Source organism: Scyliorhinus canicula, chromosome 1 (assembly GCF_902713615.1).
Source record: "Scyliorhinus canicula chromosome 1, sScyCan1.1, whole genome shotgun sequence".
Classification (NCBI taxonomy): Eukaryota; Metazoa; Chordata; class Chondrichthyes; order Carcharhiniformes; family Scyliorhinidae; genus Scyliorhinus; species Scyliorhinus canicula.
The window spans coordinates 134548421-134564385 of NC_052146.1; the positions used below are offsets into that span (position 1 = coordinate 134548421).

The 15965-nt window shown below is 42.0% G+C and overlaps 2 protein-coding genes across 6 annotated transcripts in view; both read right to left on the reverse strand.

Moving 5' to 3' along the window:
- The window catches only part of macf1a (microtubule actin crosslinking factor 1a), an 837043-nt gene that overhangs the window by 403817 nt on the left and 417261 nt on the right, over positions 1-15965 (reverse strand). The gene's annotated exons all lie outside the window — the stretch shown is intronic.
- On the reverse strand, positions 4699-6609 carry LOC119967714. The gene has a single exon (XM_038800598.1). It carries the CDS (start codon positions 6010-6012, stop codon positions 4753-4755), a length of 1260 nt encoding a protein of 419 aa, XP_038656526.1. The 5' UTR covers positions 6013-6609; the 3' UTR covers positions 4699-4752.

Below are 15965 nucleotides of genomic sequence, written 5' to 3' on the forward strand. Positions count from 1 at the left end.
ACCCCAGTCCAACGGCAGCATCGCCACATCACGATATGTATATAGATATACCTTAAAACTGGGAAAAGTATTCTTCCCCCAACCTGTTCCAAGATGTTCATCTGACAGCTGACCCCTGTAAATTCAACTATAATAAGTCTTGCAGCCGACTGAGAATCCTCCACTTTTACAAGTCCTCCATTTTTGAGCTAAAGCATCAATTCTTCTGAGTTACAGGCCTATTAGGAAAGAGACTGAAATAATTCCAGGTTGTAATCATACTGTTTTTTTCTTCATTTGCACCTAAATCTTTGAATGTGTGATAACGCAAGAGAGATGTTGCGTTTAAACCTCCAGGGCAAAGTTTGATAACAAACAAGTGTCTTTATTTTGAAACTCACAAAAACTTGCTGCCAAAACCATTTAAATTGGAACAAGCCACTCTGAGGTTAAAATAAACACACTAACCTCACACTTTAAAAGACCTTGATCATGGACAGCAGCAAAACATAAAGATCTGTGCATGACATTCAGATGCTGCATTCATTGCAAAAAATAAACTCATTCTCAAGATGGCACTCAGTAGTCCCCATAATCTATAGAATCCCTACAATGCAGAAGGAGGCCATTCGAACCATTGAGTCTGGACCAACCCTCCAAAAGCGAACTCTATATAGACCTACTGCTCCACGCTATTTCCGTAATCTGTACATTGATCATAGCCAATCCACCTAACCTACACATTTTTGGATTGTGGGAGGAAACCAAAAAACCTGGATGAACCCCACACAGACATGGGAGAACATGCCAACTCCACACAAACAATCAACAAGGTCTGAATAAAACCTGGGTCCCTGGTGCTGTGAGGTAGCAGTGCTAACCACCTGCCACTGTGCTGTGTTGATATTCCTTAAGAATTGCATATAAAAAGGTCTGATACAAGACTTTGTGCCACTACATTTACAACAGGTCTTAAAAATAAGTATATCAAAATCATCATGGTGCAGCCATTTGAGAATAAAGGACTTTTGATATCCATTACTCGAGTTAAAAAAAATAAATCTGGGAGGATTTGTAATTCCTTGCAGTTTCATGTCAATCCCTGCAAAGTTTAAAAAAAATAAATTTAGAGTACCCAATTCTTTTTTTTACAAGGGGCAATTTTGCATGGCCAATTCACCTACCATGCACAACTGTTTGGGTTGTGGGGAGGGACCCACGCAGACACAGGAAGAACATGCAATCTCCACACGGACACTGACCCGGGACCGGGATGAAACCACTGCACCACCGTGCTGCCCTCCAATCACTGCAAAGTTAAGTATGTTCAATTTGTTACCTCGATATTTTAAAATATTGAATTTGATGAAAACATTATCAGTTTTTCTTTCATAGGTTTCTGAAACCTAAAATGTTAAATGGGCATTTGTTTGGAAGGATCTTTAAAAAGTGCCAGTTTCAAAGAAGCTCCGGTAATATCCAATTCATCCTGTCATAATATCAGGTTACCATATGGTATTTAGTGGCTACAACTTATCAGCCCAAATGTTACATCCAAATCTTTTCAATTTAAATTATTTGAACTGTTTCAGTAGATAGAAGCAGTAGTCCATTCAATAGTCCATTATTTTGCTTTGTGCCACTATTGTGGGGCAAAGAAGCAAACTATGCAGGACAGTACTAATTGACAGTATGGCCAACATTACAAACGTTAACAGGCAAACTTCAAATATTTGGTATAACAACTTGGATTTATATGGCACCTCGAACCTAAGACAATGTCCTAAGTCACTTTGCAGGAGTGTACTCAGACAAAAACTGACCCATCAAAAGAGATGACAATAGGACAGATCACTAAAGTTTGGTCAAAGAAGTAGGTCTTATTGGACAAAAATAGTTTCAGCTGCTTCGTTTGAAATTATTTTGATTGATCACATTCAACTGTGGACATGTGTAACTTGCCACTTGTTGAAACAAAGTGGAGAGGGTAAACTAAAGTGAGATCTAGCCAAAGAATTTGAAAATAAGCGGCCAAAGGAAAAAAAGTTCACAAGAAAACTTGGTTTCTGAGCAGATATTAGGAATGTAATAAAGCACTGGAGTTGACTGTCTCATGCTGTGCCTGGGCTAACTGGGCAGTAGTTGTAAAATGGGAGCCGTACTGCCCCAGCAGCACAGACAATCCAGTTGGTGCCATTTTGAAAATAACCTACTGATGAACACCTAAAGCACCCATCTGTTTGAGACGATTGATTTCCTTTAATAACTAAATTGGGGACTTAGGATCTTATCATTTTAAGCCTGAACCAGTCGGACTACCAGGCTCTAATTTCACACGCGATAGGATTGAAAATGGCCAGCAAAGGTAACTTATAAATGTTACAATCCCAGTTGATGTTGTAAATGGTAGGGAAGATCCCAGAATGGAACCCTGGCTTAAAAGACCCTAACCTTTACTTTTTTTAAATAAAATGTGCAGGAACAAAGTAACAGGGCAGGTAATTAGTTTTAACATCGAGAAAAAAAACATTTATTAAACATGAAAAATTGGATGATACTATACTACAATAGTCCTTTACTCCTCCCTTAGCTTTATTACACGTAAGTTTTAAGATTGACCCAGATTCCAAAGTACGTCTTAAGTTACAATGTTCCCATTAACACACTGATGCACGATCAATCACTACTGAAGCGAGATTGTAGTCCAATTGAAGGCTTTAATGAACAAGTAGTTACCCCAGCAGCTCCAGTACAGAATGACTGCTGTGGGTGAAACACAGACTCTTATGCTCCGCCTGTTGGGCGGAACCAGCAGGCAGGTTCTACCACTCATACTACAGTATAAGGTACATCCCACCTAGGTACCGCAATACCCCTAATATAGCCTACCACACACACAACGACCCTTTTAAGCACGTAAGATAACTGTGGTAAGACACACTCGCTGAACCCAAGTGAATGCCTGTGGATTTCTCCTCAAAATCACCTCAGATGATTCTTATACCGTGAGCCACTTTGTCTTATTGAACTCCACTTCTACGCGACTGATTTCACATTCTGCTTTCAAAAGACTCAATTTCAAATCTTATTTTAAATTATGCTTTCCCTCTGCTGCTTTCCATCACTTTCAGGTTTTAAATCTCCCCCTTCAGATTTCCTTTGTCTAAAAGGCTTTTACAGTTCTGAGGTCCAGCCAGCGATTTCCACAATTATTTCAAACAATCTCCCAAACTGTAGTAATTTCTCACAAATATAGCACTACTGCAGATATCTTTCTGGCCTCCCATGATCCAATGTCTTTTCAACTTGTGACTTCACTAAACAATAATCTGGTTCCTAGTTTCCTCTGTTCCATTAACTCTAGATCTCTTGGAAACTTCTCCTCATTTCTATAGTTTCCTTAACTAGCTGGACTTTAGGTTTCTGATACCTGCTTTCTTAACCATTAATCCATAGCATGGCTATTATTCTAGCAAGATTGAGAAAATTCCCTTTCTAACCTTCTAAAACCAATTGCTTCTAGCAGAGCTGTGAGAGCTGTCTTCTCTCTCACTACCTATCTCCAACTGCAATTGAATTAGCTAACTGTAACACATTGAAGAATTTCTACCTTACGATGCCCCAGCAGCTAAGCAACCATTGCTGGTTTATTTAATCGTCACACCGTAGCCCTGCACTCATGCACACGTGCACCTATGTCCAGCATGAACCTAACTACAGGTTTCACCCTTCCAGGTACAGAAACATTAAACACTTGGCACTATACCTTATTTTTAGTGTTTACCAATACAAATATAAATACCTTAAAACTACCTTTGTTTTCCTAATATAAATTATATTGTTGGAGCCTGGAGGAACTGCCAGCTCTTTAGCCTCTAATATCCCCTGTAATTGCGACCCTCCCTCAATAAGCTTTCAGCTGGGGAAAGCCCAATTTTTATCATCCATGTGTGATCTGATGAGCAGCAGGAGGAATTTGTTTGTACACCACAGCTCACATGTGAATGAAACCAGAGTGTCAAAATCACAGTATCCTCTTTGGCACCAGTATTGGGGTCCAACCAGTCACAATCGACTCTTTTGCAATCAAAGAATCATAGAATTCACAGTGCAGAAGGAGGCCATTCGGCCCATCGAGTCTGCACGGCCCTTACATAGTACTCTACTCCAGGCCACGTACCTACCCTATCCCCGTAACCCAGTAAACCCCCACGTAACCTTTTTTGGACACTAAGGGCAATTTAGCGTGGCCAATCCTACCTACACATCTTTGGACTGTGGGAGGAAACCAGAGCACCCGGAGGAAACCCACGCAGACACGTAAGAATGTGCCCCAGCCAGGAATCGAACCTGGGACCTATGGGAGCTATATTGGAGCTATGAAGCAACTGTGCTAACCACTATGCTACCGTGCTGCCCATAATGGAGTGGTTAGTTGCCTTGCCAGTTTTCTGCATCAGCTCTGCTTTGCACTTTAGCAAGTTGCCACATTTAAGGCTTCACAGAGCAGATCTAAAGTAGAAAATGTTAAAAACAAGTTAATTTTAAAATAAGAGCATGGAGATAATCTTTAGGCAGTTACTAATTAAGACCTTTCACATTTCAAGGAAACAAATGCAGTGCCAATACTGTTTGCTGCTTTCAGGAAGTAGTTACCAGCTTGAAATTTGGGGGTGCTGTTTGCAAGCTGCTTGTAGGAAAACGAAAAGGCACGTCAAGGCAGTTGAACATTTTCAAATGCTGCCACTTCAATTTTTTTGTGTGCCCCAGCCTTCATAACAGAAACATTTGGACACTAGTAATGATGACTATTGATCTTTCAAAGTAATCTTGCTTTGAAAGTAAGGTTAACCTTACCATTTCCTGATCCAGAAGTGTTATTGCCTCTAAATTATCTTCACCTTCACTATTCATCGATAATTCAAACTCATTTTCTGAAACGGACAAGTTACTTCTATCAGGCAAACAGCAGAGCAGTTCAAAATCTCTGCTTGTTCTTCCAAATTCACTATCTGTAGATAGCAAATTACTACAGTAACCAGAGGAGTGCAAAATGTTATTAGTCTGAGGCTCTGTATTTAAAGTGAAGTCACTCTGCAAAGGTGACAAATCAGTCTTTGTTCTTAACTTCACCTCCTCTTTAAGAGCTTCAGTTTCCCTGTGCACTGATGACTGGCTGCTCTCCCCATAAATGTGTTCTGTATGCAAGGGTCTGAACACCTCATCAAGTGGATCAAACCTCGTTGAGTTTTTCCCCTCCCACTCAAGCTGCAGTCTCTCCTCTGCTGCCATTCTGGATGATGTAGGAATTTCAACACCACCTTTTATTTTAATGCAGTCGAAGGCAGCAGCATCAGTGATATTCTCAATTCTTCCACTGCTTACTGCTGCATTTCCCTTTGTGCGCAGAGTTTCGTTCTCCGTTCCAGACACGGTGAAGGGGAGAGGTCTCAAATCTTCCTTCACTTCAGCTTCTGAAGGCTTTACACCTCGGTCACAGAGCTCTTTCCTTGATGAAATTTGATCAGGCAAAGGTATTTCTTTCCCAAATTTCTCTACATGTTCATCGATTGGTTTGACATCAATTTTGAATGAAAATGCCTGCTGTGCACTTTCTCCACTATCTTCAACATTTACATCTATTGATTTATCTGGCGTAAATACAGTCTTCGTAATGAAATTTGATGGATTACTCAGATGCACCGGCTCCTGTAGCACATCTGAAAAATCTCGTCCCTCGTTCTGGACTTTGGGATCGGCGTCTGTCTTCATCAACAATATTTCCACTGTATTATCCAAAGGGAAATGTGGCTCATTCAAACCGGTCTCACCATTTTTCTGCAGCAACTGAAATGATTTTTCTGTAAGGTTTTTCTCATCTCTTCTTGCAGCATCTCTAGAATGTGAAGCAACTTTCTTGTTTTTCTTTACACGTTTAAATCTGGTTTTTTTCTGTGGCCTGAGGGGAGATTTTTTCTGATCAGCTTCTGCAGTCTCTTGTTGCTGTCGAACACATCCTAAAGAGTTTCCCATCGTGTCGGCATTAAAAATACAGGCAGCATCTATTGCACTGGCATGATTCCTCAGACAGCCGCATCAGAGCCCAACTGATGAGAAAAGTTCTACCTCTTCCCACGAGAACCGAAAAGGCAATTTAAAATTCAAACTCACAGCATATTGTACAGCCAACCATCTTAAGATGCTGTTTCAGTAACATACAGTAATCCAATGGATATCACAACAGTTCAAACCACTTGACCTAAAACAAACTGATTTTTGATTGGTTAATATTTTCTCTAGTTGCTAGGTCATAATGACCACCTCTCCTTACTATCCCACAATTCAAATATCTCCAGAAAGTGACACGGAATGACACTGGCATGTTTAAAGGAAGTGCAAAAATTATAACGACACTCCCTAACCATTAATCACCAAGGTTGTCAAATTTCCACAGTAGGATTTAAACCTGCGCTTTAACCTTTTCAGCACTAAATTTAGTATTTTCTCTGTGTACCCTAAACATGAATTGTTGTCAGTTCTATACATGTATGCTTAATGCTGCTGAGCAAAGCTCAAAGAATTACTTTAATGTCTGTAAAGAAAAACAAAATTCTTTCAAGCTGTCACGAACCACTCCCAGGCAATGGGTTAATTTGTGCACCAGATTTTGTGGCGTACTCGTATGCTAACTCAAATGATACCGCAGTCTCGGCAGCAGGAGCAGACAGCTGCGTCATGACAAAAAAGTCATTGGCATGCTGCAGAATAAATTAAACTACATCAGCCTCACAGGTTGTCAAGTGACGTATATTTACTCACTTCCATTATCCTGAATAGAAAAATTCTAAATACTGAAATTTAAAAGTGAACAATTATTTCAGTACGAGATGTGCATTGTCCAGCATTAATGTTCAGTACAAGATAGAATCAAATGCTTGTATGGCTACCCCCAAATTAATTCAATGTAGATAATGATTTTTTTAAATGTATAAAGTGGCAGACATGTAGTGTTTATTTGGAGATTATGGTAATAAAATAATTAAATTAATGATAATATTCAAATTAAAAATTATAGTTATATCTACAGTAACATAAATGGAAAGTTACAAACAAAATTATTTAATTTCAATTACTTGCCCACATAAGCAGTTTTTACAAGTTAGTACAAATACAGGAAGGTTATACTGTATTGATTGCCTGAACATTGATTTTTCTTCACCATTTCTAAAACAGAATACAATTTCTCGAATTTCCAATTCTGTATACTGAGAGTACCTAATTAATTTTTTCCAATTAAGGGGCAATTTAACATGGCCAATCCACCTAACCTGCACATCTTTGGGTTGTGGAGGCGAAACGCACGCAAACACGGGGAAAATGTGCAAACTCCACAGTGACCCAGAGCCATGATCGAAACTGGGACCTCGGCGCAGAGGCTGCAGGGCTAACCCACTGCGCCACCGTGCTGCCCTCTTCATGGTTAAACTTGAACAAAGAAAGTGAAACAATATATTTGTGCATGGTATATGTTGAACTGTCTAAAGTAAAAATGCACTGAATATTAAATAAATGTGTTTCTGCTTCGGTAATAATAGAAAGAATAATTTAGTATTGTGCACACCTAAAACCTAATGCCATAATTTCTCTGACCTCACTGGCAAGGTTCTACAGCAGGGGTGGGCAAACTTTTCCGTGCAAGGGCCACATTCAGAAATTTACAATTCACAAAGGGCCGCATAGTATATTAAGTAAAATAATTACTTCACCCGGTTATGATTCTGGGCGCCTCATATAGAACATAGAACAGTACAGCACAGAACAGGCCCTTCGGCCCTCGATGTTGTGCCGAGCAATGATCACCCTACTCAAGTCAACGTATCCACCCTATACCAGTAACCAACACCCCCCCCCCCCCCCACCAAAAAATTTAAAAAAAAATTTTTTTTTTTAAATAAAATTTTTTATTTTTTTTTTTAATGACTTGGTGAGCCGCAGAAATACCTTTGGCGGGCCGCATGCGGCCCGCAGGCCGTAGTTTGCCCACCCCTGTTCTACAGTCTCTGATCAAGTCAAGCTATTAAATAGCTGGTTACAGGAAATGGCTGTTGAACCACGAAAAACTGGGAAGGGGGTGAAAAATGTTGAGCTTCAGTTGGGTATTGCTCAGTCCTCATACAAGATACACACAGTACAGATTGGAATTGCACCTATATTTGATGAAAGTTTATTACACGCGCACACATAATTAAAGAACGTAAACAGATTTAAGGCAAATCGTCTAAACTTTCTATGGAATATCTTCATTTTTGGCACAGCATGATGAGGATTTCAGGTTTAATGGTTCATCAGCTTCTGCAATCAAAGGGTTGGATAAAGGGAAATGCAACTAAAGGACCATTTTGTCTGTCCTCATGCCACATTCACTAAAGGAAACTGGGTTAGGCTACACAAAGTGGGAATACAGGAACTCTGTTAAGTTACTGCATATTGAAAATAACTGGCCTCGAGGAGCTGTGACTATCTGCAACCTCTATTCCTCCGCCCTCCATTACTAAATTTCTTTTCATCATGATGAATATTGCAGTAGAAATTCTCTGAATAAATACTAAAGATACCTCCTGCATGAATAGATATTTGGAGACAATCATAAGCATACATAACATAAGGCACAGATGATAAAAATATTTCTAAGCTATGCCCTTTTTTGTGTGGATTTGACTTAAGTTATTGAAACAAGTTGAAACAAGATACATGCGAGAAATTATATTAGGCTGGAATTTGAGATCAGCTGCGAACAGAACCCCAACCATTCAGTTGCTTACACTTTGCAATGGGAGTTCCTGTCAGCTAGATATCCCTTTGAAAGACATTGTGGATCTGAGAGTACTGGGAAACTCCTTAACCAGAGTTAAACGAGGAAACTGCAATTAGAATAAAAGCAAAATACTGCAGATGCTCAAAATCAGAAATAAAAACAGAAAACGTTGCAAAACGCCAGGAGGTCTAGCAGCATCTGTGGACAGGGAGACAGAGTTAATGGGCGGGAAGGAACGGCCTTGTCGCGCCCGACTCGGTGACGCAACGTGCTGTTAAATCTCACGAGAGGCCTCATGCGAGGTTTGAAACGCCTCGCAAGATCTGGTTGATCTAGGGGCTGGCTTAGCACAGGGCTAAAGAGCTGGCTTTTAAAGCAGACCAAGGCAGGCCAGCAGCACGGTTCAATTCCCGTACCAGCCTCCCCGAACAGGCGCCGGAATGTGGCGACTAGGGGCTTTTCACAGTAACTTCATTGATGCCTACTTGTGACAGTAAGCGATTTTCATTTCATTTTCAATTCAAGATCTAACGAGGTCTCACGAGGCGTCACAATCTGGATCCCACCCTTGCTGGGCAAGATCCAGATGAACATATTTAAGTAGTCACTAGGCTCATTTAAATATGTCTGCGCCATATTCACGGCGCCCAGGAACTAACGGCCTTGTCTGGGAAACCCGACATGGTGCCGTTTAGCACTGGTCCACACAAACATGGATCAGGCATAATGGCACCTGGGGTGGAGTTGGGGTTCCAAAGCCATCCGAGGCCCCTGGGTGGTCAGGCTCTGGGCAGCCTGGCACTGGGTGGTACTGCTATCCTAGCACTGCCAGGGTTCCTGGGTGGCAGGGGCATCGTCAGGTTGGCAGTTTCCAGATGCCAAGGAGCCACATTGCCTGTGCCAGTAGTGAGATGTGGCAATGCTGGAGGACCGTCTAAGAGGTACTTTGGGGTAGTGTGAGGGTGTCCTCAGACCCTCACATCGCGGTGTGATGCCCAAGATGGCGGCGGGGGGTGGGGGGGGGGGGGGGAGCGTTTACAAATAGTGCCCCAATCTCTTCATGTACTGGAGAGCCAAGCTTATCAGTCCAGGAAGTGAGGGAAATGCTGCCTTGGCAGGGTGTTCCCAACTGAGGCCAGAAAAAATTCCCTTTGACAGTGGAGTCATTCTCGGCACCTGTTTCTTTGGACGTTAAATCACACCCAATGAGTCAGCTCTAAAGAAGATTCAAAACATCAACCTTGTTTCCCTCTCCACAGATGCTGCCGGGCCTGTTTGGCTTTTCCAGCATTTTCTGCTTTTATTTTGGCTGCAGTTAGAACATTGTAGTCAATGTCAAGTTAGGTACAAAATTATGGTGGCTAGCACTGTTGCCTCACAGCGCCGAGGACCCGGGTTCAATCCTGGCCCCAGGTCACTGTCTGTGTGAAGTTTCCACATTCTCCCCATGTCTGCATGGGTCTCACCCCCACGACGTAAAGATATGCAGGGTAGGTGGATTGTCCCTTAATTAGAATTTTTTTTTTAAAGTTAGGTACATGTGAAATAATAAGAAAGAAATTGAGGAATATTGGAAAACATTATGATAACATAACTATGAATTAGTAACTGGAGTTTTAAGTTTTGAAAAAAATAGAATTCCTGGATTGGTGCCCTACCCAAATCAAGAGATTGCATAATTGACAGACGAAAATATTGCTACGCCTAGTAGGGAATGATGGGAAAATGTGCAAAAGAGGGGTTGGCAAATGATCAGGCAACTATGTGCATTACAGGAATGGCTACCGTTAGCACTTTAGATTTACAAAATCTGAATGCAAATTTGAGAATTTTAACAAAAGTGAAAAGTATATCAGGGATATTAAACAAAAACATTAAACAAGAAACTGATGGAAATGAAACAAATCAAGCCGGGTCAGATATTGTGAAAATACTGGAAGGACTTGCAAAAGCAATTTTCCAGATAATAAAAGAGAAGGCTAATGATTAAAACCAGAATCAGAATAGAATTACTAATAGAATTAGTAATGAGCAATTACAAAACTTGACCAATAGGGACATTAACCCGAAAATTACAGGGTGCCAACGTAGACAGCTAACTAAAGTTTGGTTCAATGAAGAATGCAAAGGTATCTGTGGAGGAATAATAGGGATGGTACTAGGGATTCCCATCTTCCCAGCTGAAGAGTCTGGGATGAGGGTCTATTAAGTAGAAAATATTGGGATAATCCAGCATGATGTGTGAATGGGACACTAAGATACGGCCCTATATGCGGTAGAATGGAACAAAACATTAGTAGAAATTGTGCTGGACAAATATTTGCAAGCCAGCAAAACAATAATCTGCTCACATCCAATACACGGTAGTTAACGGTAGCCATTCCTGTAATGTACATACTCCGATCAAGCCAAGTCCGGATTTTAAGACAAATAAGAATTTAACTTGTACCCTACAAGTTAGAGTCCTAAAATGGTCGCACATGTAGGTAAAGGAGAATATTGTGTTCCCAACTCACTGATATTGGTGTGGGACCAGGATGTGTCCAGTCGAGAAACCTACATTTTGCAAATAGCCCCAGGTTTCAGCTAGAATTGGTAAAGTTGAGTTAGTTGATATTCATAAACGAAAACAAGGCCGAATTGATGTAACGGAGGAATTTAAATCTCAATTAAAGGATTATTGGGAGAAATGTGACAAATATACAACTGTTGCAGAAATTTTAAGAAATATTAAAAATGCACCTTAAATTTGCTCCTATGTCATATCACAAGTTATACAAAATGTAATCAAAACAAACAAATTAAATTAAGGAAACTAGTTGATGGGATGATATTTGGAACTGGGGAACAAATAATCAACCTTACCCATGGGAAGTAATTAGATCACGTTTAGGAATAATAGCCATGCTTATTATTTTATTGCATAAAACGTATATCATGATTATGTTATAGCGCTGGAAAAGAAATTAGAAATGGAGTTGTTTCTGCAAAACCAGGAACAATGGATGGGAAAATTATATATATATATAAATATAGCAAATTACTGCAAATGCTGGAATCTGAAACGAAAGAGAAAATGCTGGAAAATCTCAGCAGGTCTGGCAGTATCTGTAAGGAGAGAAAGTAGCTAATGTTTTGAGTCCAGATGACCCTTTGTCAAAGCTATAAGACAGAGAAAGTGGGAAATATTTATACTGTGGAGTGAGAATGAAAGATGAGCCATAGCCACAGAAACCCAAGGAAACGGGGTGCTAGCGGCCACAGAAACCATGTGGAAAGAGTGCTAATGGCAGTCCCCAGAGAGAACAAAATGTGTGAAAGGCCAAACTGCAGAGAAACTATCAGAGGGTAAACTGTGACAGATGTATTTGTGGGGGAGGTTAAGGGGGAAGCAAAGGGGAGAAAGGGCAAGGTATATAAAGGAAGATAAGAAAGAAAAATAGTAAAAGACAGTTAAGATGAAATAGGATGAAAACAAATGGGTTGAGATGGGGTAGAGTTAATCATCTGAAGTTGTTGAATTCGATGTTGAGACCGGAAGGCTGTAGCGTGCCTAACCAGAAGTTGAGATGTTGTTCCTCCAGTTTGCATTGAGCTTCACTGGAACATTGCAGCAGGCCAAGGACAGACATGTGGGCATGGGAGCAGGGTCTTATGTTAAAATGGCAAGCAACGGGAAGGCCAGGGTCCTGAATGCGCACAGACCGAAGGTGCTCAGTGAAGCAATCACCGAATCTGCGTTTGGTCTCTCCGATATAGAGGAAACCACATTGGGAGCAGCGAATGCAATAGACTAGATTGAAATAGGTGCACGTGAAACACTGCTTAAACTGGAATAAGTGTTTTGGGCCTGGGATGTTAAGCATGGAAGAGGTAAAGAGGCAGGTGTTATTACTTCTGCGATTGCAAGGAAAGGTGCCATGGGTGATGGGAGAGGTGTTGGGTATGGACTAGATTATCTCGGAGGGAACGGTCACTGTGGAATGCTGACCAAGGGAGTGAAGGAAAGATGTGTTTGGTGGTGGCATCACACTGGAGTTGGCGAAAATGGCAGAGGATTATGCTTTGCATACGGAGGCTGGTGGGTGAAATGTGAGAACGAGGGGGACTCTATCCTTGTTCTGGGAAGGAGTGGAGGGGGCGAGGGTAGTGGCGTGGGAGATGGACCGCACACTGTTGTGGGCCCTGTCCACAACTGTAGATGGAAATTCGCGGTTGAGGAAGGAGGAACACATTTTCGAAGCATCAGCTCAGGCACTTCCCTTTCCTTTCTTGATCTTTCGGTCTCCATTTCCGGCAATAGACTATCTACTAATATCCACTACAAGCCCACGGACTCCCACAGCTATCTGGACTTCAGCTCTTCATACCCTACACCCTGTAAGGACTTCATCCCTTTGTTTCAGGTCATTCGCCTCCGTCGTATTTGTTCCGATGATGCCACTTTTAGCCAATATCTGTGTCAGGTAATATTTTTAGTTCAAGTTGTGAGTCTTGAAACTTATGTAATTGCATAAGTAAGCACATAACTGAAGTCTGAGTGAGTTAAATAAAGCTATGTGAAATTAAGCTTGTTGCGAGAACTGATTTGTCGTTTTCGTTAATTGACACCAGTAGAGGGCAGCAACATAACACATTAAAAGACAGAAAGGAAAAGTATTTAAAAGAATTCAAGCTTTTTCAAATCTCAAACAATAATTAAAGTCTGCAGGAATGAGTCATGGAGTCATAGAATTTACCGTGCAAGAGGACATTTGGCCCATCGAGTCTGCACTGGCAATTGGAAAGAGCACCCAACTTAAGCCCACGCCTCCACCGTAACCCAGTAACCCCACCTAATCTTTTGGACACCAAGGTGCAATTTAGCGTGACCAATCCATCTAACCTGCACATCTTTGGACTGTGGGAGGAAACCGGAACACCCGGAAGAACCCCACGCAGACACGAGGAGAAAGTGCAAACTCCGCACAAACACTCAAGGCTGGAATTGAACCCGGGCCCCTGGAGCTGTGCGCCAGCAGTGCTAACCACCGTGCCGCTCCCTCTACTGCTACTACTCTTCCCTTGTAAAACTTAATTCTCAATGTACAGAAGTTGTTTGGTAGAGGTTTAGTCCTGTCACCGTTAAAAAGCTGCTTACATCAGAATGGCAAAGTCTAACATTTCCTGGCAGGTTCAGTTCATATAGATCAGGCAAGTATCGCAACTTCGTACCGTTCAGTGCAGAGAATAACAAGTCTCACAGTAAGATATCACAATCACATAGCTTGTTCGAGACGGTAGTGGTCTTCGGTTTGGAAGGATTTAAGGAGCCTTGTTGTGTTCCTGCAGTGCGTCTGGTATATGGTACACACTGCTGGTGCACGGGTGGTGGAAGGAGAGAATGTTTGCGGATCAGAAGGAAATCATGCAGGCTGCTTTGTCCTAGATGGTGTCAAACTTCTCCAGTGTAGTTGGAGCTGCAATCATCCAGGCAAGGAGAGTTCATTCCATTACAATCTTGACTTTCGCTTTGTGGACACTCTCCCATTATTTAGGAAGGGATATTTGTGCAGCCTCCTCCTCCTCCAGTGAATCGTTTAATTGGCCACCACCATTCACAACTGGATGTGGCAGGACTGCAGAGCTTACAGCTGATCCGTTGGTAGTAAAAAAAAAACTTAGCTCTGTATCACCTGCTGCTTTTGCTGTTTGGCACACAAGTAGCCCTGTGTTGCAGCTTCACCAGGTTGACACCTCAGTTTTACATGTGCTGGCACTGCTTTTGGAATGCCCTTCAACGCTCTTCACAGAACCACAGTTGATCTCGTGGCTCGGAGGTAATGGTAGAGTGGGGGATATGCCGGGCCATGAGATCCCAGATTGTGGCAGAGTACAATTCTGCTGCTGCTAGTGGCCCAGTCCCTCATGAATTCCCAGACTAGAGTTGCTAGACCTGTTTAAAGTCTATCCCATTTAGTGCTGTGGTAGTGCCGCACAACAAGATGGAGGGTATCCTCAATGTGAAGACAAGACTTTGTCTCCACAAGGACTGTGCAGTGGTCACTTCGACCAATATCCACACCAGACCAGCTTGTTGAGGATGAGATAAAGTACGTTTTCTCCTTTTGTTGGTTCCCTCAAACCTGCTTTAGACCCAGTCTAGCAGCTATATCCTTTATGACCTGGCCAACTCGGTTATGGTGTTGCTGAGCCACTCTTGTTGATGGGACATTGAAGTCCCCCACCCAGAATATATTACGTGGCCTTGCCACCCTCAATATTTTTTTCAAGTGGTGTTGAACATGGAGAAGTACTGATCCACCAGCTGAGGAGTGGGTAGTAGGTGGTAATCAGTAGGAGGTTTAATTGCCCAAGTTAGATATAGCAGCTACATAGATCTGGTGCCATGAGACTTCATGGGGGCAGGAGTCGCATTGAGGATTCCCATGGCAATTCCCTCCCAGCTGTATAACCCTGTACTGCCACCTCTGTTGTATGTTTCCTGACAGTGAGATAGGACAAACCCAGTGATGGTGATGGTGGTTCTTTGGTATTGTCTGTCAGGTGTGATTCAGTAAGAGTATATCAGGCTTTTGCTTGACTAGTCGGTGAGACAGCTCCTTAAATTTTGGCACTAGGCCCCAGATGTTAGTACGGAAGACTTTTCAGGGTTGACAAGGATGAGTTTGTCGTTTCCAATGCCTGGGTTGGTGTCATGTCATCCATCTGGTTCCTTTCCTTTTGGACTTTTAGTGGTTTGTTTAAACTGAGTGGCTTACTAAGCCATTTCAGAGGGCATTTAAGAGTCGACCACATTGCTGTGGTTATGGAGTCACATGTAAGTCTACCAGGTAGGTATTGTCGATCTCCCTCCCTAAAAAGGACATCAGTGCATGCTGCTGCCATTGTGCATCGACGATGGAGGGAGTAAATGCTTCAGTTAGTGGATGGGGTGCCAAACGGACTTTACCCTGGATGGCGTTGAGCTCGAGTGTTGTTGGAGCCCTACTCATATAGTCCATAAGACCATAAGACCATAAGACATAGGAGTGGAAGTAAGGCCATTCGGCCCATCGAGTCCACTCCGCCATTCAATCATGGCTGATGGGCATTTCAACTCCACCTCCCAGCATTCTCCCCATAGCCCTTAATTCCTCGCGACATCAAGAATTTATCTATCTCTGCCTTG

Bases quoted from the DNA above. Each gene is read 5' to 3' on its own strand.
- LOC119967714 (XM_038800598.1), bottom strand. From the start codon at position 6,012: ATGGGAAACTCTTTAGGATGTGTTCGACAGCAACAAGAGACTGCAGAA.